Source organism: Stenella coeruleoalba (assembly GCF_951394435.1).
Source record: "Stenella coeruleoalba genome assembly, chromosome: 10".
Classification (NCBI taxonomy): domain Eukaryota; kingdom Metazoa; phylum Chordata; class Mammalia; order Artiodactyla; family Delphinidae; genus Stenella; species Stenella coeruleoalba.
The window spans coordinates 39,645,576-39,661,790 of NC_137156.1; the positions used below are offsets into that span (position 1 = coordinate 39,645,576).

Below are 16,215 nucleotides of genomic sequence, written 5' to 3' on the forward strand. Positions count from 1 at the left end.
TGTGACTGCAAGTACAACTTTGAAAAGTAGCCATTAAACTGTGTAATTGTGATGAACATTTGTCTTTTGTAGGAATGCTCGTATAATGTTTCTGTGATTTTCTAATAGATAACTTTGAGTTGAGTAAGTTTCTCTCCACTTCATTCCTAGATTACGAAGTGTTTCAGTCTCAAATGCATCTTGAATTTTGTCAGATGTCTTCATAATTTTTCTAAGAGTTTTCTTCTGTACATACATTAAATAGTGAATAACAGTAAGTTTCCTGTTTGAATTATCCTTTTATGTCTGCTTGTGAATATTACAATATTTAGTAGTTGTATATGAAGTTCACTGGTGAAACTGACCAGTAGATTTGTTTGTGTGTGTGTGTGCACACGCACGCACGCACACATGCATGCATGTGTGTTATTCTCTTCTGCTTTGGATGTCAGAGTTATGCTAGTGCTCTCAAATTAACTGGAAAGCTTTTCCAACTCTTAGAGATGCACTGGTATACTTTATTAACTGGTATTCTTCGTTGAAAATGTAGTAGCACTTGACCTTACTGTCTGACCAACTGACCTTGTTGCCTTTTAGGGTTGACTCTTCAATTTTTCAGTCTCCATGATTGTTATATCCCTGTGGGGTTTTTTTTTTTTAATTAGTTTTGCCTGAGGCTTATCTATCTTATTAATCTTTTTCAAATAATTAACTTTCAATTTAGAGTTAAAATTTTACTCCTTTTATTTCTAGCTCTTTATTCAGTTAACAACAGCTTTTCTTGTTTTCTAATTGGTATACTCATGGTTATAAATTGTTCTCTTTGAGTAAAGCTGAGTATGTCATAGATTTTAACATGTAATGCACTTATACCTAAATACTTCGAAATTTTAAATTTCATTTCCTCTTTAAATCAAGATCTGCCAGGATATTTTCATTTTATTCTATAGTATGCCAATTTTTTTCAGTGTTTGGAAAGAATGGATATAAAGTTACATATACGAATATATCAATTTAGATCAAACTTGTTTGTTATTTAAATTCTCTCTGTATACTTTTCATTTATTTGAATTGTTTATTCATAAAACAAACAGGAGAATCTAAGTTTTTTCATGAATTAGGCATGCAGTTGAATCTCTCCCCTTTCCCCTTTGCCATCATTTGTATTTTGTGATAAAGCTGTGATTAACCTGAGAGAGGCAAAATAAAGTCACTTTTTGGGGTAACTTGATGGATAAGGTCAATAAGATTCCCAAGTGTATGATAATGTTTTAGCAAAATCTCAATAAGCCAACCATATGTTAGATTCATACTTGAACTTGAAAGCAATCAGAGCCAATATTTTTTAAACAAAATATTTGAGATATACAAAAAAAGAAAAAAGAAGAAAAGAAGAAATAATAAAATGGTAGCTCCTACCCAGCTTAAGAAAATCTCATTACTGTACAGGTGATGCCCACGTGTACTCCTCCTTGATCATATCTCTATATTATAGTTCACTTGTGGAATTAATAGCTATCCTGAATTTGTCCTGTATTTCTTTTTTTTTTTTTTTGTCCTGTATTTCTTTTGTGTTGTTTCTTTTTTCATTCTTTTTTCTCAGCTTTTTAAAAACTGAGATATAATTGACATATTGTGTAAGTTTAAAGTGTACAACCTATTGATTTGATGGATTTATATCACATTGATGGATTTAGATCACATTATGATTGCCATTGTAGTATTAGCTAATACCTCTGTTACATTTCATAATTATTATTTCTTCCAGTGGTGGGAACAGTTAAGATCTAGTCTCTTAGAAAGTTTTATGTTTGTAATACAGTTTTATTGTCTATAATCACTGTACTGTGTATTAGATCTCTAGGAATTATTTACCTACTAGTTGCAGTTGTGTAATTCTTTATTTTAACTATATATTGGCTGTTTTATATGTTTTAAAAATTTGATTGAAGGTGATGCATTGTATTTATTCTGCAGCTTGCTGTTTGCGTTCCATCTTATGTTTGTGCAGTTTATTCAAGCTGACGCATGTAGCTTATTCATTTTCACTGTTGGGTATAATATTTTATTATATCAAAATACTATAACTTACCCATTCTCCTCTTGATGGACATTTAGTTGTTTCCTGCTTTTTGTTATTACAAACAGTGCTGCTGTGAACACGATTGTATGTGCTTCTTCTAGGATGTTCATAGCAGCAAGATTCATAATAGCTAAAGAGTAGAAACAACCCAAATGTTCATCAACTGATTAATGGATAAATTAAAATGTGGTCTATCCATATAATGGAATATTATTCAGCCATAAAAAGTAGTGAAGTACTGATACATCCTACAACATGGATAAACCTTGAAAACATGTTGTGAAAGAAGTCAGTCACAAAAGACTGCATAATATGTGATTCCGTTTATATAAAATATGCAGAATAAGCAAATTCATAGAGACAGAAAGTAGACTTGTGTTTCCCAGAGTCTGGGGAAAGAGTGTAATGGTGAGTGATTGTTAATGGGTTTGGGGCTTTTGGGGTGGGGGTGGGGAATGAAAATGTTCTAAATTTAGTTTGTGGTGATATTGCACAACTCTGAATATACTAAAACCACTGAACTGTACACTTTAGATTGGTGAGCTTATGGCATGTGAATTATATCTTACTAAAGAAGTGAAAGATGGGCTTCCCTGGTGGCACAGTGGTTGAGAGTCCACCTGCCGATGCAGGGGACGTGGGTTCGTGCCCCGGTCCAGGAAGATCCCACATGCCGTGGAGCAGCTGGGCCCGTGAGCCATGGCCGCTGAGCCTGCGCGTTCGGAGCCTATGCTCTGCAACGGGAGAGGCCACAACAGTGAGAGGCCCGCGTACTGCAAAAAAAACAAAAAAACAAAACAAAACAAAAAAAAAAGTGAAAGATAATTTCTAGGACAGTATTTTTCAAACCCAACCCACTAGTAGGTTATAAACCAATTTTAGTGAGTTAGAATAGAGTTTGCAGGGTGTTTTTGTTTTGAGCTATAAGAATTTCTTCATTTATTCTTTAGAAAACAGGGGAGTGTGGCGCTCACGTGGCTAGTTTGAGTATATAAATTCATGAAATGTTTAAGTGAAAACTCATAAATAGCATATTTATGATAGTTATGAATATATAATATTTGGCTGCCAAAAATTCAGTAAATTTTTGTTTGGTACTTTGGTTTTACTATTTACTTGGGTGATTAGTGATGATTATACCAGAAATGGAATCTTGAAAGGATATTTGGAAATAAGAGAAAACACTCTAATTTGGCTTTTATCATCTCTTTGTTCACACTCCAGAGTTTCTGTGTCAAATCTGTCAAGCTTTTCCGCTACTTTCTGCCTTTCTCCCAGATTTTTGCCTTGGCTCTATTCTGTACCACAGCCAGATATATTCCTATTTCTAACATTTTGGTGTTTTGATCAGGTTATAAATTGACTCCTTTGGAAGCATACTGCTATTAAAATTTGATCTGTTGTCCATTTCAGTTTATATTAGAGATTTTATAGATGTACTGGGTTAACTTTTATATGCTTTGAGAGCTTTAAAGTACTGATACAGTTTTTGTCTTCTGAATATGAATAGCAAATACTTGAGGCATGAAAATAGATATGAAGAGTTTAAAATCACAGATTGAAACTATTTTAGAACTCTCCTTTTTTGTTCTAGGAAGAATTGTTTTCAGTTTCGAATGTTAATAAGCTGAAATTTCTTTCTGTAGTATTTCTTCAGATTTTTTATACTATTTTCTTATAACAACCATCAATCAAAGTTATAGTGATTTTGAGCTCTTTACTCGTCATTGTCTTATACTCATTATCTAATAGTAACTATCTCTGTTTTCTCAAATTTTCTCTTTTTGTTTTTGGTTTTTGTCTTTTTCTGGCAGAGGCTTTTTTTTTTAATTTATTTTTTTAATTTATTTTATTGAAGTAATTTATTTTATTGAAGTAAACATTTGGAAATGTTCATTCAGACTCATTATTTCCACTTAGGAAAGTAAGCCAGGTAGTTCCATGCTGAATAAATTTCCCAAAGACATGTTTTCACTGAGAATGAACACATTGAATCATGCAGTTTTATAACTACTTTTGTGTCCTCTGGGGGACAAAAAAGTACCAAGAATTGAGGCAGGTTGGAATGGCCACCAGAAATCTAAATCTAGTCATGCTTGCCAAGGTATTTCTTATGTCTCAACAGCCCATGTAACTGATTCTGCTGTTATAATTTTCTGTTAAATTGAATCTTTTGAAAAAACAATCTGATGAAACAGGTTTGAAAACACAAATAAAATACTGGAAAATGGGAATTAAAATTCCTTTTCCTACAACTACTGAAAAGAGTGCTTTGGACACTGTTTCTTTTGCTTAAAGCTTTACAAAGCAGGCAGCTTATAAGTGTCAGAGCCTGAATGCAGTTCCAAGTCTTTCTGCCTCCCGAACTACTACTCAGTGCTCAAAAATTTTGATACAGCTAATAGACAGCATGTAGAGAAAGGAATCAATTTGAAAGTGTTTAATACATTATAAAACGAGATCATGTTTTTTACCTGTTAAATAAGCTAAGTTTTCTGAACTTAGTAATACTTAAATACTGGAAGCCCATATGTAGCTGGAGATGTATTTCACTACAACCCTATCAGAAAAGTCATACTATGTAATAATCCTAAAAACTGTTCATGGCCACAGACTGGAAGGAAATAGTCCATATGTTCAGAGTAGAGATCTAAAAAAATAATTATTTTCCAAATTTCCTACATTTAACATTTTTTTTTTAATTTATTTTTGGCTGCAGTGGGTCTTCACTGTTGTGCGCAGGCTTCTCCTTGCGGTGGCTTCTTTTGTTGCAGAGCATGGGCTCTAGGCACGTGGGCTTCAGTAGTTGTGGCACATGGCCTCAGTAGTTGTGGTACACGGGCACTAGAGCACATGGGCTTCAGTAGTTGCGGTGCATGGGCTCAGTAGTTGTGGCACGTGGGCTCTAGGGTGCAGGCTTCAGTAGTTGTGGCGAACAGGCTTAGTTGCTTTGCGGCATGTGGGATCTTCCCAGACCAGAGATCGAACCCGTGTCCCCTGCATTGGCAGGCGGATTCTTAACCACTGCACAACCAGGGAAGTCCTAACATGTTATTTTTATAAATAGGGTAAATGTTTCTATCTTTATTTGGTAGTTTAACTTTAGGGAAATAATTCTAAATACAGAATAAAGATTATCTAAAAATACTCAACAGCTTTATTTTTTAGTAGTGAAAAATTAGAAACAAATGTCCAGCTGAGCAGAATGTACCAGAGTAAATAGTGATACTTCTAAGGGAAATATGTAAGACTTAATAGATTGCATAGGTATGAGGGGGAAAGTTTACAGTATAATAGGCAAAGCCGGATACAAATTTGTTTATAAAGCATGTGATTACCGATATATATTTTTATAAAAATACAGCAAATAACTGGAAGAAGGTCTAGTAGTTTTATCAGCAATTTTGTTTGGATATTGAGATTCAAGTAATTTTTTTCCCTTTGTACTTTTATATATTTTCCAGATTTTATTTAATCATGTACTGACTTTTTAAAAACGAATATTTTCCTAACATGAGGTAAAGTGATAGGTAATGTTTTCTTAGGCTGCCACTACATAACATTCTGTTTGTAGTATCTATTAATTGGTCCTGTTTTCTTCTGTCCATATGGAATGAACATGTTTGTATTATTTCTTAGATCTGAAACTCAGCACCGAGGCTCTGCTCCCCACTCTGAGAGTGATCTCCCAGAGCAGGAAGAGGAGATTCTGGGATCTGATGATGATGAGCAGGAAGATCCCAATGATTATTGTAAAGGTAAGATTTTCTGTGAGGAGATACTAAGTAAGATGTGATCCATGTATATGCAGTTTTTCATGTGAATATTTGGTCTATCAGCATAAACAGTATTGATGCTTTCTGCTTATTGCATCCTTTTCTCTAAGTATAGGAATTAGTATTTCCTCTTACTTTGACTTAATTAAAGCTTAGTTTAAATTAAACTTGTTTCTATTCCTTAAAAAAGATAGTGCATATTTACCTTAGAAAATTTCAGAAATATGTTAAACAAAAAGAAAACAAAAGCCATCTGTAATGCTGTCACCCAGAAGTAGCCAGTGGTAAGATTTGGTATGTAGACTTTTGAAAAACACCTTTCACTACTCTTTTCTCAAAGTGATGATTGCTAAGATACATTAAACTGGAATTATATATACTTAAACTGTGTCATAAGGTTGCCTGTTATCTTTTCTGTTTCTTTTATGAAACTTTGCAGGATTCTTGGGTAGGATTTTATAACAGAATATCTCTTAACCATTGAGGAGAACCTGGTTCTTCTCAGTAGGCAGAGATGCATGTTTAAATCCCTTGATTCCTGCCACTGTTGGCAGCCTTTTCAGGCCTTCCTGTTTTTATGTTTTAGAAAAGCAATTTCTTTTTTTAAAGTTAAATAAATGGAATTCATTCATCTCTCTCCTAAAAAACATCCTGAGACTACAACTAGTCTCAGAATAGATTTATATGTTTAGATAAATCTTGGATTACTGAGGGGCAAGAATGTTGTGAAACATAACCTTATTTTTGTTTGAGGATGACTTATTTTTTTAAGTAATTATTGGTTGTTCCACAAAGCATCACTTGCTCACTCTAAATCATTACTCTTATTCTTTAAGATATTTTTTGTAACATGAGCTCAATTATACTGTGTTGCTGACTTGACATTTTCTTTTGTTGAGTTGGTTGTGTTAGAAAAAACCATTTTTATTTGCTAAAAGGTGTATAGATGTTGAAAAACGTGGTGTGAGATACCTTTTCCTACTACTTAAGTGACTATTTGCTTCCTGTTGTTTCTTCCAGGAGGTTATCATCTTGTGAAAATCGGAGATCTATTCAATGGGAGATATCATGTGATCCGAAAGTTGGGCTGGGGACACTTTTCAACAGTGTGGTTATCATGGGATATTCAGTAAGTTTTAGCGATCCTGCAAGAGAATTAGGTGATTCTTAAATGTTTGTGTCTGATTTTCCACTTTTAGTCTAAGCTCTAGACTGATTTTTTGATAAGAATCTTATTACTGAGGATCTTTATGTTCTTGGGCAAATGACTTTTCTCGGATGAAGAGTCAGTTTAGAGGAGACACAAGATTGATTAAATTAGTATCAGTAAGGCGCTTGAAACTCCCAAATTCAAAACATTACAAATACCCAAAGAAAGTGTAGTATGTAAGTTCATAGGTTTTCTCATTAGTAGAGCTAAATTTTTAGATGATGCCCTAGACCAATCTTTGTGAAATTACTTATTTTTTTGTATTTTGTTTTGATAACAGATTTGTTCAGCCATACAGTGTAAAACTTCTCTACATAAAAATCATAGGCAATTAACATTGGATGTTTACCTAAAAGTGTACCATCTATCTTTGGTGAGATAGCAGTTGCTATCTTTGTGCTTAATTTTTTATCAGTTTTTCACCCAAGTATTTCTTCTGGCTTCTTAGAGGAAAGTATTATAGCTTTTAAGCTTTTCGGTTTTGCTATACAGATATACAGAATACTTCTGATTTGGTGGAGCTTTCCCCCTTATTTATCCCCACTTCATGGTTTTACTTGGATTCACGGAGCATTCAGAAAGTAGATTTTAACTTAGAGGAAATGTTTGGTGACTGACATTACCCAGGAACAGATTTTCTTCTTCTCATAAGTTAAATTTGGCCAGTTAGAGCTATTAAGAGGTACAGGTGATCCCATAGTAGTAGTTCGTGTTTGAGTACAGGGAAATATGAAATCAATATTTGTACTTCTGTTGCTGTCTCCCAGTTATAGTTAAATCTTAGCTTCCTAACATAGAGGTAGAGCATTTAGTCTTAATTGCCTGTTTGTTTCTTAGGGGGAAGAAGTTTGTGGCAATGAAAGTAGTTAAAAGTGCTGAACATTATACCGAAACAGCACTTGATGAAATCCGGTTGCTGAAATCAGTAAGTATTAGATTGTATGTGTGAGCTGCAAAGCATTATAAATAGATAAAGTTTTATTCAGTTAAGATATACCAAGTGTGTACTCTTTGGCATGGCTCATTTTTACTGTAAAGTTCTAGTATCCTTAAAGAGGTAGAGGAAGACAGTATTTACACATCCTGTGTATGTGGTAGGGAACTGGTGGAATATGCTGTGATGGGAATTCTCCCTACATATACAATGGGAAAAAACCTTGCAAATAAACAAAAATGTTTATTGAGTATGTTTTCTGTGCCAGATAGCACAAAGAATGTTTTTCTTTCCTGCTATGGTTAAAAGAAAAGTTGTGTGAATAAATATATTTTTGTTTTAAAATCTTATACAAATATATAAAAATAAGCACTATATTTACTTATTACCTGGAAACTTAGGTAAATATTATCAAAATTTATTTTCAGTTTTGTTACAAATTAGTAAATGTCAGTGTAGTAGAAGGAGCTTAAACTCAGAGTTAGAAAACATGAGTTTTAGGGCCAGCTCTATCCAAATATATCCTTCAACTCATCTTTTTATTTCTTCTGAGCCTTAGGTTTTTCATTCGTAAAGTGAGGAAGCTAGACCAGGAGAGCTCCAAGGAAGTACTTTTCAAAGTGCCAGTCTGTGATGAGATAAGGAGCTCATGCCCCAAAGTAAATCAGTGTACTGCTTCCTTCCCTCAGAAAGTTTTTCTATGAAAAAAAATGAAGGCTGAATAAACAGTATGGTTAGTGCTATGGTTGATTGCATCCTGCAAAAGCTCCTGAATTCCTCCTGGCCTGGTAACTAGCAGTTAATTTGGGAGTAGAAAAGTGGTATAATTAAACAATAGTCTTTGTTGATTGTGTTTTCTTTTGTGAACTGCTTATATTACGTTCTTTGTTTGAGCTATTAAAATTTTATGTGTGTCTCATAGATTTGTATGAGCTCTTTCTTGGAGTAATCCTTTGTTATATTTGCTGCAGGTATCCTCTCCCCCGCCACCATTTGGTTTATTTCTATGGTTTCCCTTTTGCTAAGCATTGTTTCTTCCCTGTTATAGGTTCGCAATTCAGATCCTAATGATCCAAATAGAGAAATGGTTGTTCAACTACTAGATGACTTTAAAATATCAGGAGTTAATGGAACACGTATCCTTTTTAAAACCTATTTGAAAACAAATCATGAAATAACTTTATCCCAAAGAAAGGAACAAGATTTGTACAGGTAGCATTGGTCTCTTCTCTCAAAACAAACTATAATCAAATTACTTTATTGTCAACTTTTGAACACAGATATGAATCAGGTCTCTCTTCATATGTTGTGATTTTTTAGGCTATTGGCTTTACACTTTTTTCCTTTTTTCAGGCAAATTAAAACCAAACCCCAAAGAAACTTTTTAAGAAAAGAACCTTGTACTAGTAAGTAGTTTCTATGATTTTTATCAATTAGCGCAGAAATTTTAATGAAGTTAATGAGAAATACTGGGTAAAGGACTTCCCTGGTGGTCCAGTGGTTAAGAATCTGCCTGCCAATGTAGGGGACATGGGTTCGATCCCTGGTCCAGGAAGATCCGCAGAGCAACTAAGCCTGTGCTCCACAACTACTGAGCCCATGCTCTAGAGCCCGCGAGCTGCAACTGCTGAAGCCCGTGCGCTCTAGGGCCCATGCTCCACAACAAGAGAAGCCACCGCAGTGAGAAGCCCCTGCACCTCACCGCAACTAGAGAAAGCCCACGCACAGCAATGAAGATCCAGTGCAGCCAAAAATAAATTAATTAATTAATTAAAATTTAAAAGAAAGAAAGAAATACTGGGTAAACAAGAATTTAATGCATTTTATCTCAGTATTTAAGAGGCTGTACATGTATGCTTAAAATCTAAACAGGTATACTTGTTCACATTCTGTCATAATGGAAAAACTGACTTGTTTTATGTTTTGATCCGGAATTTTAGAATTTTAAAGTTGGAAGGAATGTTAGCTATTCTTTTCCCCACAGGTTAATATCAGAGTGACATGCACGGAAATAATTGAAAGGTTGTTGCAACAGCTATGCTTGTAAAGACCTATCACATTTTTCAGAATGAAAGATGAAGAAGAATCTCACTTGGATTGGAGAGTCTGAAACCTGTTTATAAACTATTTAAAAATGTATAAGGAAAGACATTGCATATATCATTCTACTTTCCCTGCATGTTTAGCTTCTCTTAGCACACATTTTTAATTGCCAGTGATGATCCTTTTTTAAGGAGATGGGCTACATAGGGCCCATCTCTAATCATGTGGACTATATGGTTAGAGATTTGAACAGAGAAGCAAGGAGAGAGGATGAGAAAGGAGAGAGAACAGGTGATAACATAAAGATTTTATCTATCATTCTGAAGTTAGTTTTCAGTTACTTACTTCCTTGGAGAAATATAAATCAAATCCCCCCCTTCCCCAAATCTCTAAGGAAACTGGTACAAGAAGCATTCCATGTGAATCATCATTTTACGTCTGTTGTGGTCATTTCATAGATGGCTTACTCTGTGTGTGTGTGTGGTATGCATGTTTTCAAAGAATTAAGAGGAAGGCTAACCATGAAATAAAACCATACAGGATGTCATGATGGCCATTAGGTTCTGTTTCCCTATTTCTTGATCTTGTAATGTTTCTCACTGTGCCACATTTTCCTATTAATTTGGTAATATTATAGTAAAACTGTAGAAATATTCTAAATAGTCTCCTCAGTAATGCTGAGTACCTTTATTTGACCGTAAGCAAGAAGGCTTTTTTTTTTCCTTTCTTTTTTGTTTTTTTTGCGGTACGCGGGCCTCTCACTGTTGTGGCCTCTCCCATTGCGGAGCACAGGCTCCGACGTGCAGGTTCAACGGCCATGGCTCACGGGCCCAGCCGCTCCGCGGCATGTGGGATCCTCCCGGACCGGGGCACGAACCCGTGTCCCCTGCATCGGCAGGCGGACTCTCAACCACTGCGCCACCAGGGAAGCCCTCTTCTTGTTTTTTAAGCTACTGAATGTCTGGTCATTTTTATATCACTGCTTACAAATTAAAATAACATTGTTGTCAAATTGTAATCTCAACAAATGAAAGTTAATATTAAAGCTAGGAACGTGAAAATAACTTAAACAATTCTGTGTTCTGATTTGTTTGTTTAATCAATCTGCATTCTAAAATACCTTATTTTGATATATTTCGTATATACAGAAGTAGAATAGTTTGATGAATCCTCATAGATCCATTACCCATTTCAGAAGTTATCAACTCATAATCAGTCTTGTTTTGTCTGTATCTCCTGATAATTTTGTGACCAATCTTAAAGATATTTTTTCATCCGTAATTATTTTAGAATGTATCTCCAAAAGACAAAGACTTAAAATATAACCCCAACACAGTTATTATTCCTAAAAAATTGGGGATCAGTTTCTTAAGTCCTTTTTTCTAGTCAGTGTTTCAGTCTCTCCAAATGTCTCATACTTTTTTTTTCTTTTAGTTTTTTTATTCTTAATTTCAGTCAGGAGCCACAAGGTTTTTGACAGTTCCTTTATGATTTGGCACATCAGAATGTTCCAGGCTCATTTTGTGCATTTCCTGTCCCAAACCTGGGGTCAACCATTTCTTTAAAAAGCCCTAATTCCTATGAGTGGGAAATGGGGAACACAATCGAGGCACTAGGTATACACTTTGCTACTGGGTTAATTATTGCCATCACTTTTATGATTTCTTGATCCATTGCAAAGAGCAAATACCTTCATTCCTTTCCCCCGCTTCCTTTTTTTGGGTCACTTGAAGTTGCCCCTTACTTTTGTGGGTGGGTGGGTTTATTTGTTCATTTGTATTATTTTTTCTTTGTGTATTTGATTTTGGATAGTTTCTATTGCTATACCTTTGAGTTCACTAATCTCATTCTGCAGTGCTTAATCTGCCATTTATCCCATCCAGGGTATTTTTCTGCTTTTCATCTCAGAAGTTCAATTTGGGTTCTCTTTTTTTTTCTTCCAGTCTTATTGAGGTACAATTGACATACAGCAGTGTATAAGGAATACAGCATAATGAATTAACTTACATACATCATTAAATGATTATCACACAATAATTCATCTCATAAAATAACAAAATTAAATAGAAAAAAATATATTTTTCTTTGTGGTGAGAACTCTTAGACTTTACTCCCAATAACTTACATATATAACGTATAGCATTGTTAATTATATTTATTGTATTGTACATTATATCCCTAGTACTTATAACTGGAAATTTATACCTTTTGACTGCCTTCATCCAGTTTCCCCTCCCCTAACCACCACCTCTGGTAACCACAGATTTGATCTTTTTCTTTTGAGTTTGTTTATTTATTTTTGAAGTATAATTGACCTATAACACTACGTTAGTTCTGGTGCACGATGTGGTGATTTGATATTTCTGTACATTTCAAAATGATCACTGTGGTAAGTCTACTTAGTTTATATTACTATACAAAGATATTACATAGTTAATGACTATATTCCCCACACTGTACATTTCACACCCATGACTCACCTATTTTGCAACTGGAGTTTTGTACTGCTCAATCTCTCTCACCTATTTCTTTCCTCCTCCCACCTTTCTCCCCTCTGGCAACCACCTGTTTGTTCTCTGTATCTTTCTGTTATGTTTGTTCATTTGTTTTGTCTTTTATATTCCACATTATTAAGTGAAATCGTACAGTTTTGTCTTTGTCTCACTCATCTCAACCATCCATGTCACAAATGGCGAGGTTTCATTCTTTTTTATGGCTGAGTCACATTCCATTAATATATATACACCACATCATCTTTGCATCTCTTTTTTTCTATATATATCTTCTGTATCTCTTTTCAACATATGGAATACTGCTATAACTGTTTAATTTCCTTGTCTGCTAATTCTGACGTCTGGGTCAGTTCTGGGTCAATTTCAAATGATTGATTTATTACTGTATCTAATTTTCAGATAAATTTTCCTTCACCTTTGTTGCCTGGTAGTCTTTGATTGAGACACTGAGTTTTACCTTGTTGGCTGCTGGATATGTTGTATAGCTATAAATCTTGAGCTTTGTTCTGGGATGCAGTTGTTACTTGTAAGCAGTTTGACCCTTTTCAGATTTTACTTTTATCATTTGTTAGATGGCTCCAGAGCAGTGTTCAGTCTAGGGCTAATCATTCCTTCTACTGAGGCAAGGTCTTCTGAATAATCTACCCAATGCCCCAGGACTATGAATTTTTCTAGTTTTTTTTCTTAATTGAGATATAATTGACATATAACATTGTATTAGTTTTGGGTGTACAACATAATGATTTGATAGCTGTGTACATTGCAAAATGATTACCATAGTAAGTTTAGTTAACATCCATCACCACATACTTACAGTTTTTTTCTTGTGATGAGAACTTTAAGATTTACTGTCTTAGCAACTCTCAAATACACAATATAGTATTATTAACAATAGTCACCATGCTGTACATTACACACCCAGGACTTACTCATCTTTTTTTTTTTTTTTAAATAAATTCATTTATTTATTTTTTCTTGGCTGTGTTGGGTCTTTGTTGCTACGCGCGGGCTTTCTCTAGTTGTGGCGAGGTGGGGCTACCCTTCGTTGTGGTGCACGGGCTTCTCCTTGCGGTGGCTTCTCTTACTGGGGAGCACGGGCTTTAGGCGCACGGGCTTCAGTAGTTGTGGCGTGTGGGCTCAGTAGTTGTGGCTCACGGGCTCCAGAGCACAGGCTCAGTAGTTGTGGCGCACGGGCTTAGTTGCTCCACAGCATGTGGGATCTTCCTGGATCAGGGCTCGAACCCGTGTCCCCTGCATTGGCAGGCGGATTCTTAACCACTGTGCCCCCAGAGAAGTCCCAGACTTATTCATCTTATGACTGGAAGTTTGTACCTTTTGACCACCGTCACCCATTTCCCCCACCCCCCACCTTTGGCAACCACTAGTCTGTTTTCTGTATCTATGAGTTTGTTGTTTTGTTTTGTTTTTAGATTCCACATATAAGTGAGATCATATAGTATTTGTCTTTCTGTTTTATTTCACTTAGCATAACATCCTCAAGGTCCATCCATGTTATCACAAATGGCAAGATTTCCTTCCTCATATGGCTAAATAATATTCCATTGTGTATGTAGACCATATTTTCTTTATACATTCATCCATCAGTGGACACTAGGGTTGCTTCCATGTCTTGGCTATTGTAAATAATGCTGCAGTGAACATGGGGGTGCACATCTTTTTAAGTTAGCGATTTTGTTTTCTTCGGATAAATACCCAAAAGTGGAATTGCTGGAATGTATGGTAATTCTCTTTTTAGTTTTTTTGAGGAACCTCCGTACTGTTTTCCATAGTGGCTGTACCAGTTTACATTCCCCCCAACAGTGCACAAGGGCTCCTTTTTCTCCACATCCTCACCAACACTTGTTATCGCTTGTCTTTTTTATAATAGCCATTCTAACAGCTGTGAGGTGGTATCTCATTGTGGTTTTGATTTGCATTTCCCTGGTGATTAATGATGTTGAACACTTTTTCATGTACCTATTGGCCATCTGTATGTCTTGTCTGGAAAAATATGTGTTCAGATTCTTGGTTCATTTTTTAATCAGATTTGTTTTTTTTCCCCTATTGAGTTATATGTGTTCTTTATATATTTTTGATATTAACCCCTTATCAGATCTTTGATTTGCAAATATTTTTTCCCATTCCATAGGTTGCCTTTTCATTTTCATTTTGTTTCCTTTGCTCTGCAGAAGATTTTTAGTTTGATGTAGTCCACTTCTTCATTTTTGCTTTTGTTGACTTTGTTTTTGGTGTCAGATCCAAAATATTGCCAAGACCAATGTCAAGGAGCTTACAACCTGTGTTTTCTTCTAGGAGTTTTATGGTGTCAGGTCTTATGTTCAAGTCTTTAATCCATTTTGAGTTGATTCTGGGGTCTAGTGTAAGATAATGGTCCAGTTTCATTCTTTTGCATGTAGCTGTTCAGGTTTCCCCCCATGATTTATTATTATTTTTATTTACATCTTTATTGGAGTATAATTGCTTTACAATGGTGTGTTAGTTTCTGCTTTATAACAAAGTGAATCAGTTATACATATACATATGTTCCCATATCTCTTCCCTCTTGCGTCTCCATCCCTCCCACCCTCCCTATCCCACCCCTCTAGGTGGTCACAAAGCACCGAGCTGATCTCCCTGTGCTATGCGGCTGCTTCCCACTAGCTATCTATTTTACGTTTGGTAGTGTATATATGTCCATGCCACTCTCTCGCTTTGTCACAGCTTACCCTTCCCCCTCCCTATGTACTCAAGTCCATTGTCTAGTAGGTCTGTGTCTTTATTCCTGTTTTACCCCTAGGTTCTTCATGACATTTTTTTTTTCTTAAATTCCATATATATGTGTTAGCATACGGTATTTGTCTTTCTCTTTCTGACTTACTTCACTCTGTATGACAGACTCTAGGTCCATCCACCTCACTACAAATAACTCAAATTCGTTTCTTTTTATGGCTGAGTAATATTCCATTGTATATATGTGCCACATCTTCTTTATCCATTCATCCGATGATGGACACTTAGGTTGTTTCCATCTCCGGGCTATTGTAAATAGAGCTGCAATGAACATTTTGGTACATGACTCTTTTTGAATTATGGTTTTCACAGCCCAATCTAAAAATGGGCAGAAGCCCTAAATAGATATTTCTCCAAAGAAGATATACAGACTGCCAACAAACACATGAAAGAATGCTCAACATCATTAATCATTAGAGAAATGCAAATCAAAACTACAGTGAGATATCATCTCACACCAGTCAGAATGGCCGTCATCAAAAAATCTAGAAACAATAAATGCTGGAGAGGGTGTGGAGAAAAGGGAACACTCTTGCACTGCTGGTGGGAATGTGAATTGGTACAGCCACTATGGAGAACAGTATGGAGGTTCCTTAAAAAACTACAAATAGAACTACCATATGACCCAGCAATCCCACTACTGGGCATATACCCTGAGAAAACCATAATTCAAAAAGAGTCATGTACCCCCATGATTTATTGAAATTACTGTCCCCATTGTAAGTTCTTGGCTCCTTTGTTATAAATTAATTGACCATATATGTGTGGATTTATTTCTGGCCTATGACTATAACTGAATTTTTCTAGTCCTTTTGATGAGAGCAGATACTGTTGGAGCTCTGTGAGAATGCTGGGCACTATTCCCTCTAATCCTTTCAGATGATTTT

General features: G+C 35.4%; 1 protein-coding gene across 3 annotated transcripts in view; it reads left to right on the top strand.

Moving 5' to 3' along the window:
• SRPK1 (SRSF protein kinase 1) overlaps positions 1-16,215 on the top strand; it is an 81,791-nt gene that overhangs the window by 37,123 nt on the left and 28,453 nt on the right. For all 3 annotated transcript variants that reach the window (XM_079934928.1, XM_079934930.1, XM_079934929.1), the window contains exons 3-6: positions 5,702-5,820; positions 6,859-6,967; positions 7,886-7,973; positions 9,031-9,118. In XM_079934928.1, coding sequence (XP_079791054.1) covers positions 5,702-5,820; positions 6,859-6,967; positions 7,886-7,973; positions 9,031-9,118 — 404 coding nt within the window. The remainder of the gene's footprint in view (positions 1-5,701; positions 5,821-6,858; positions 6,968-7,885; positions 7,974-9,030; positions 9,119-16,215) is intronic.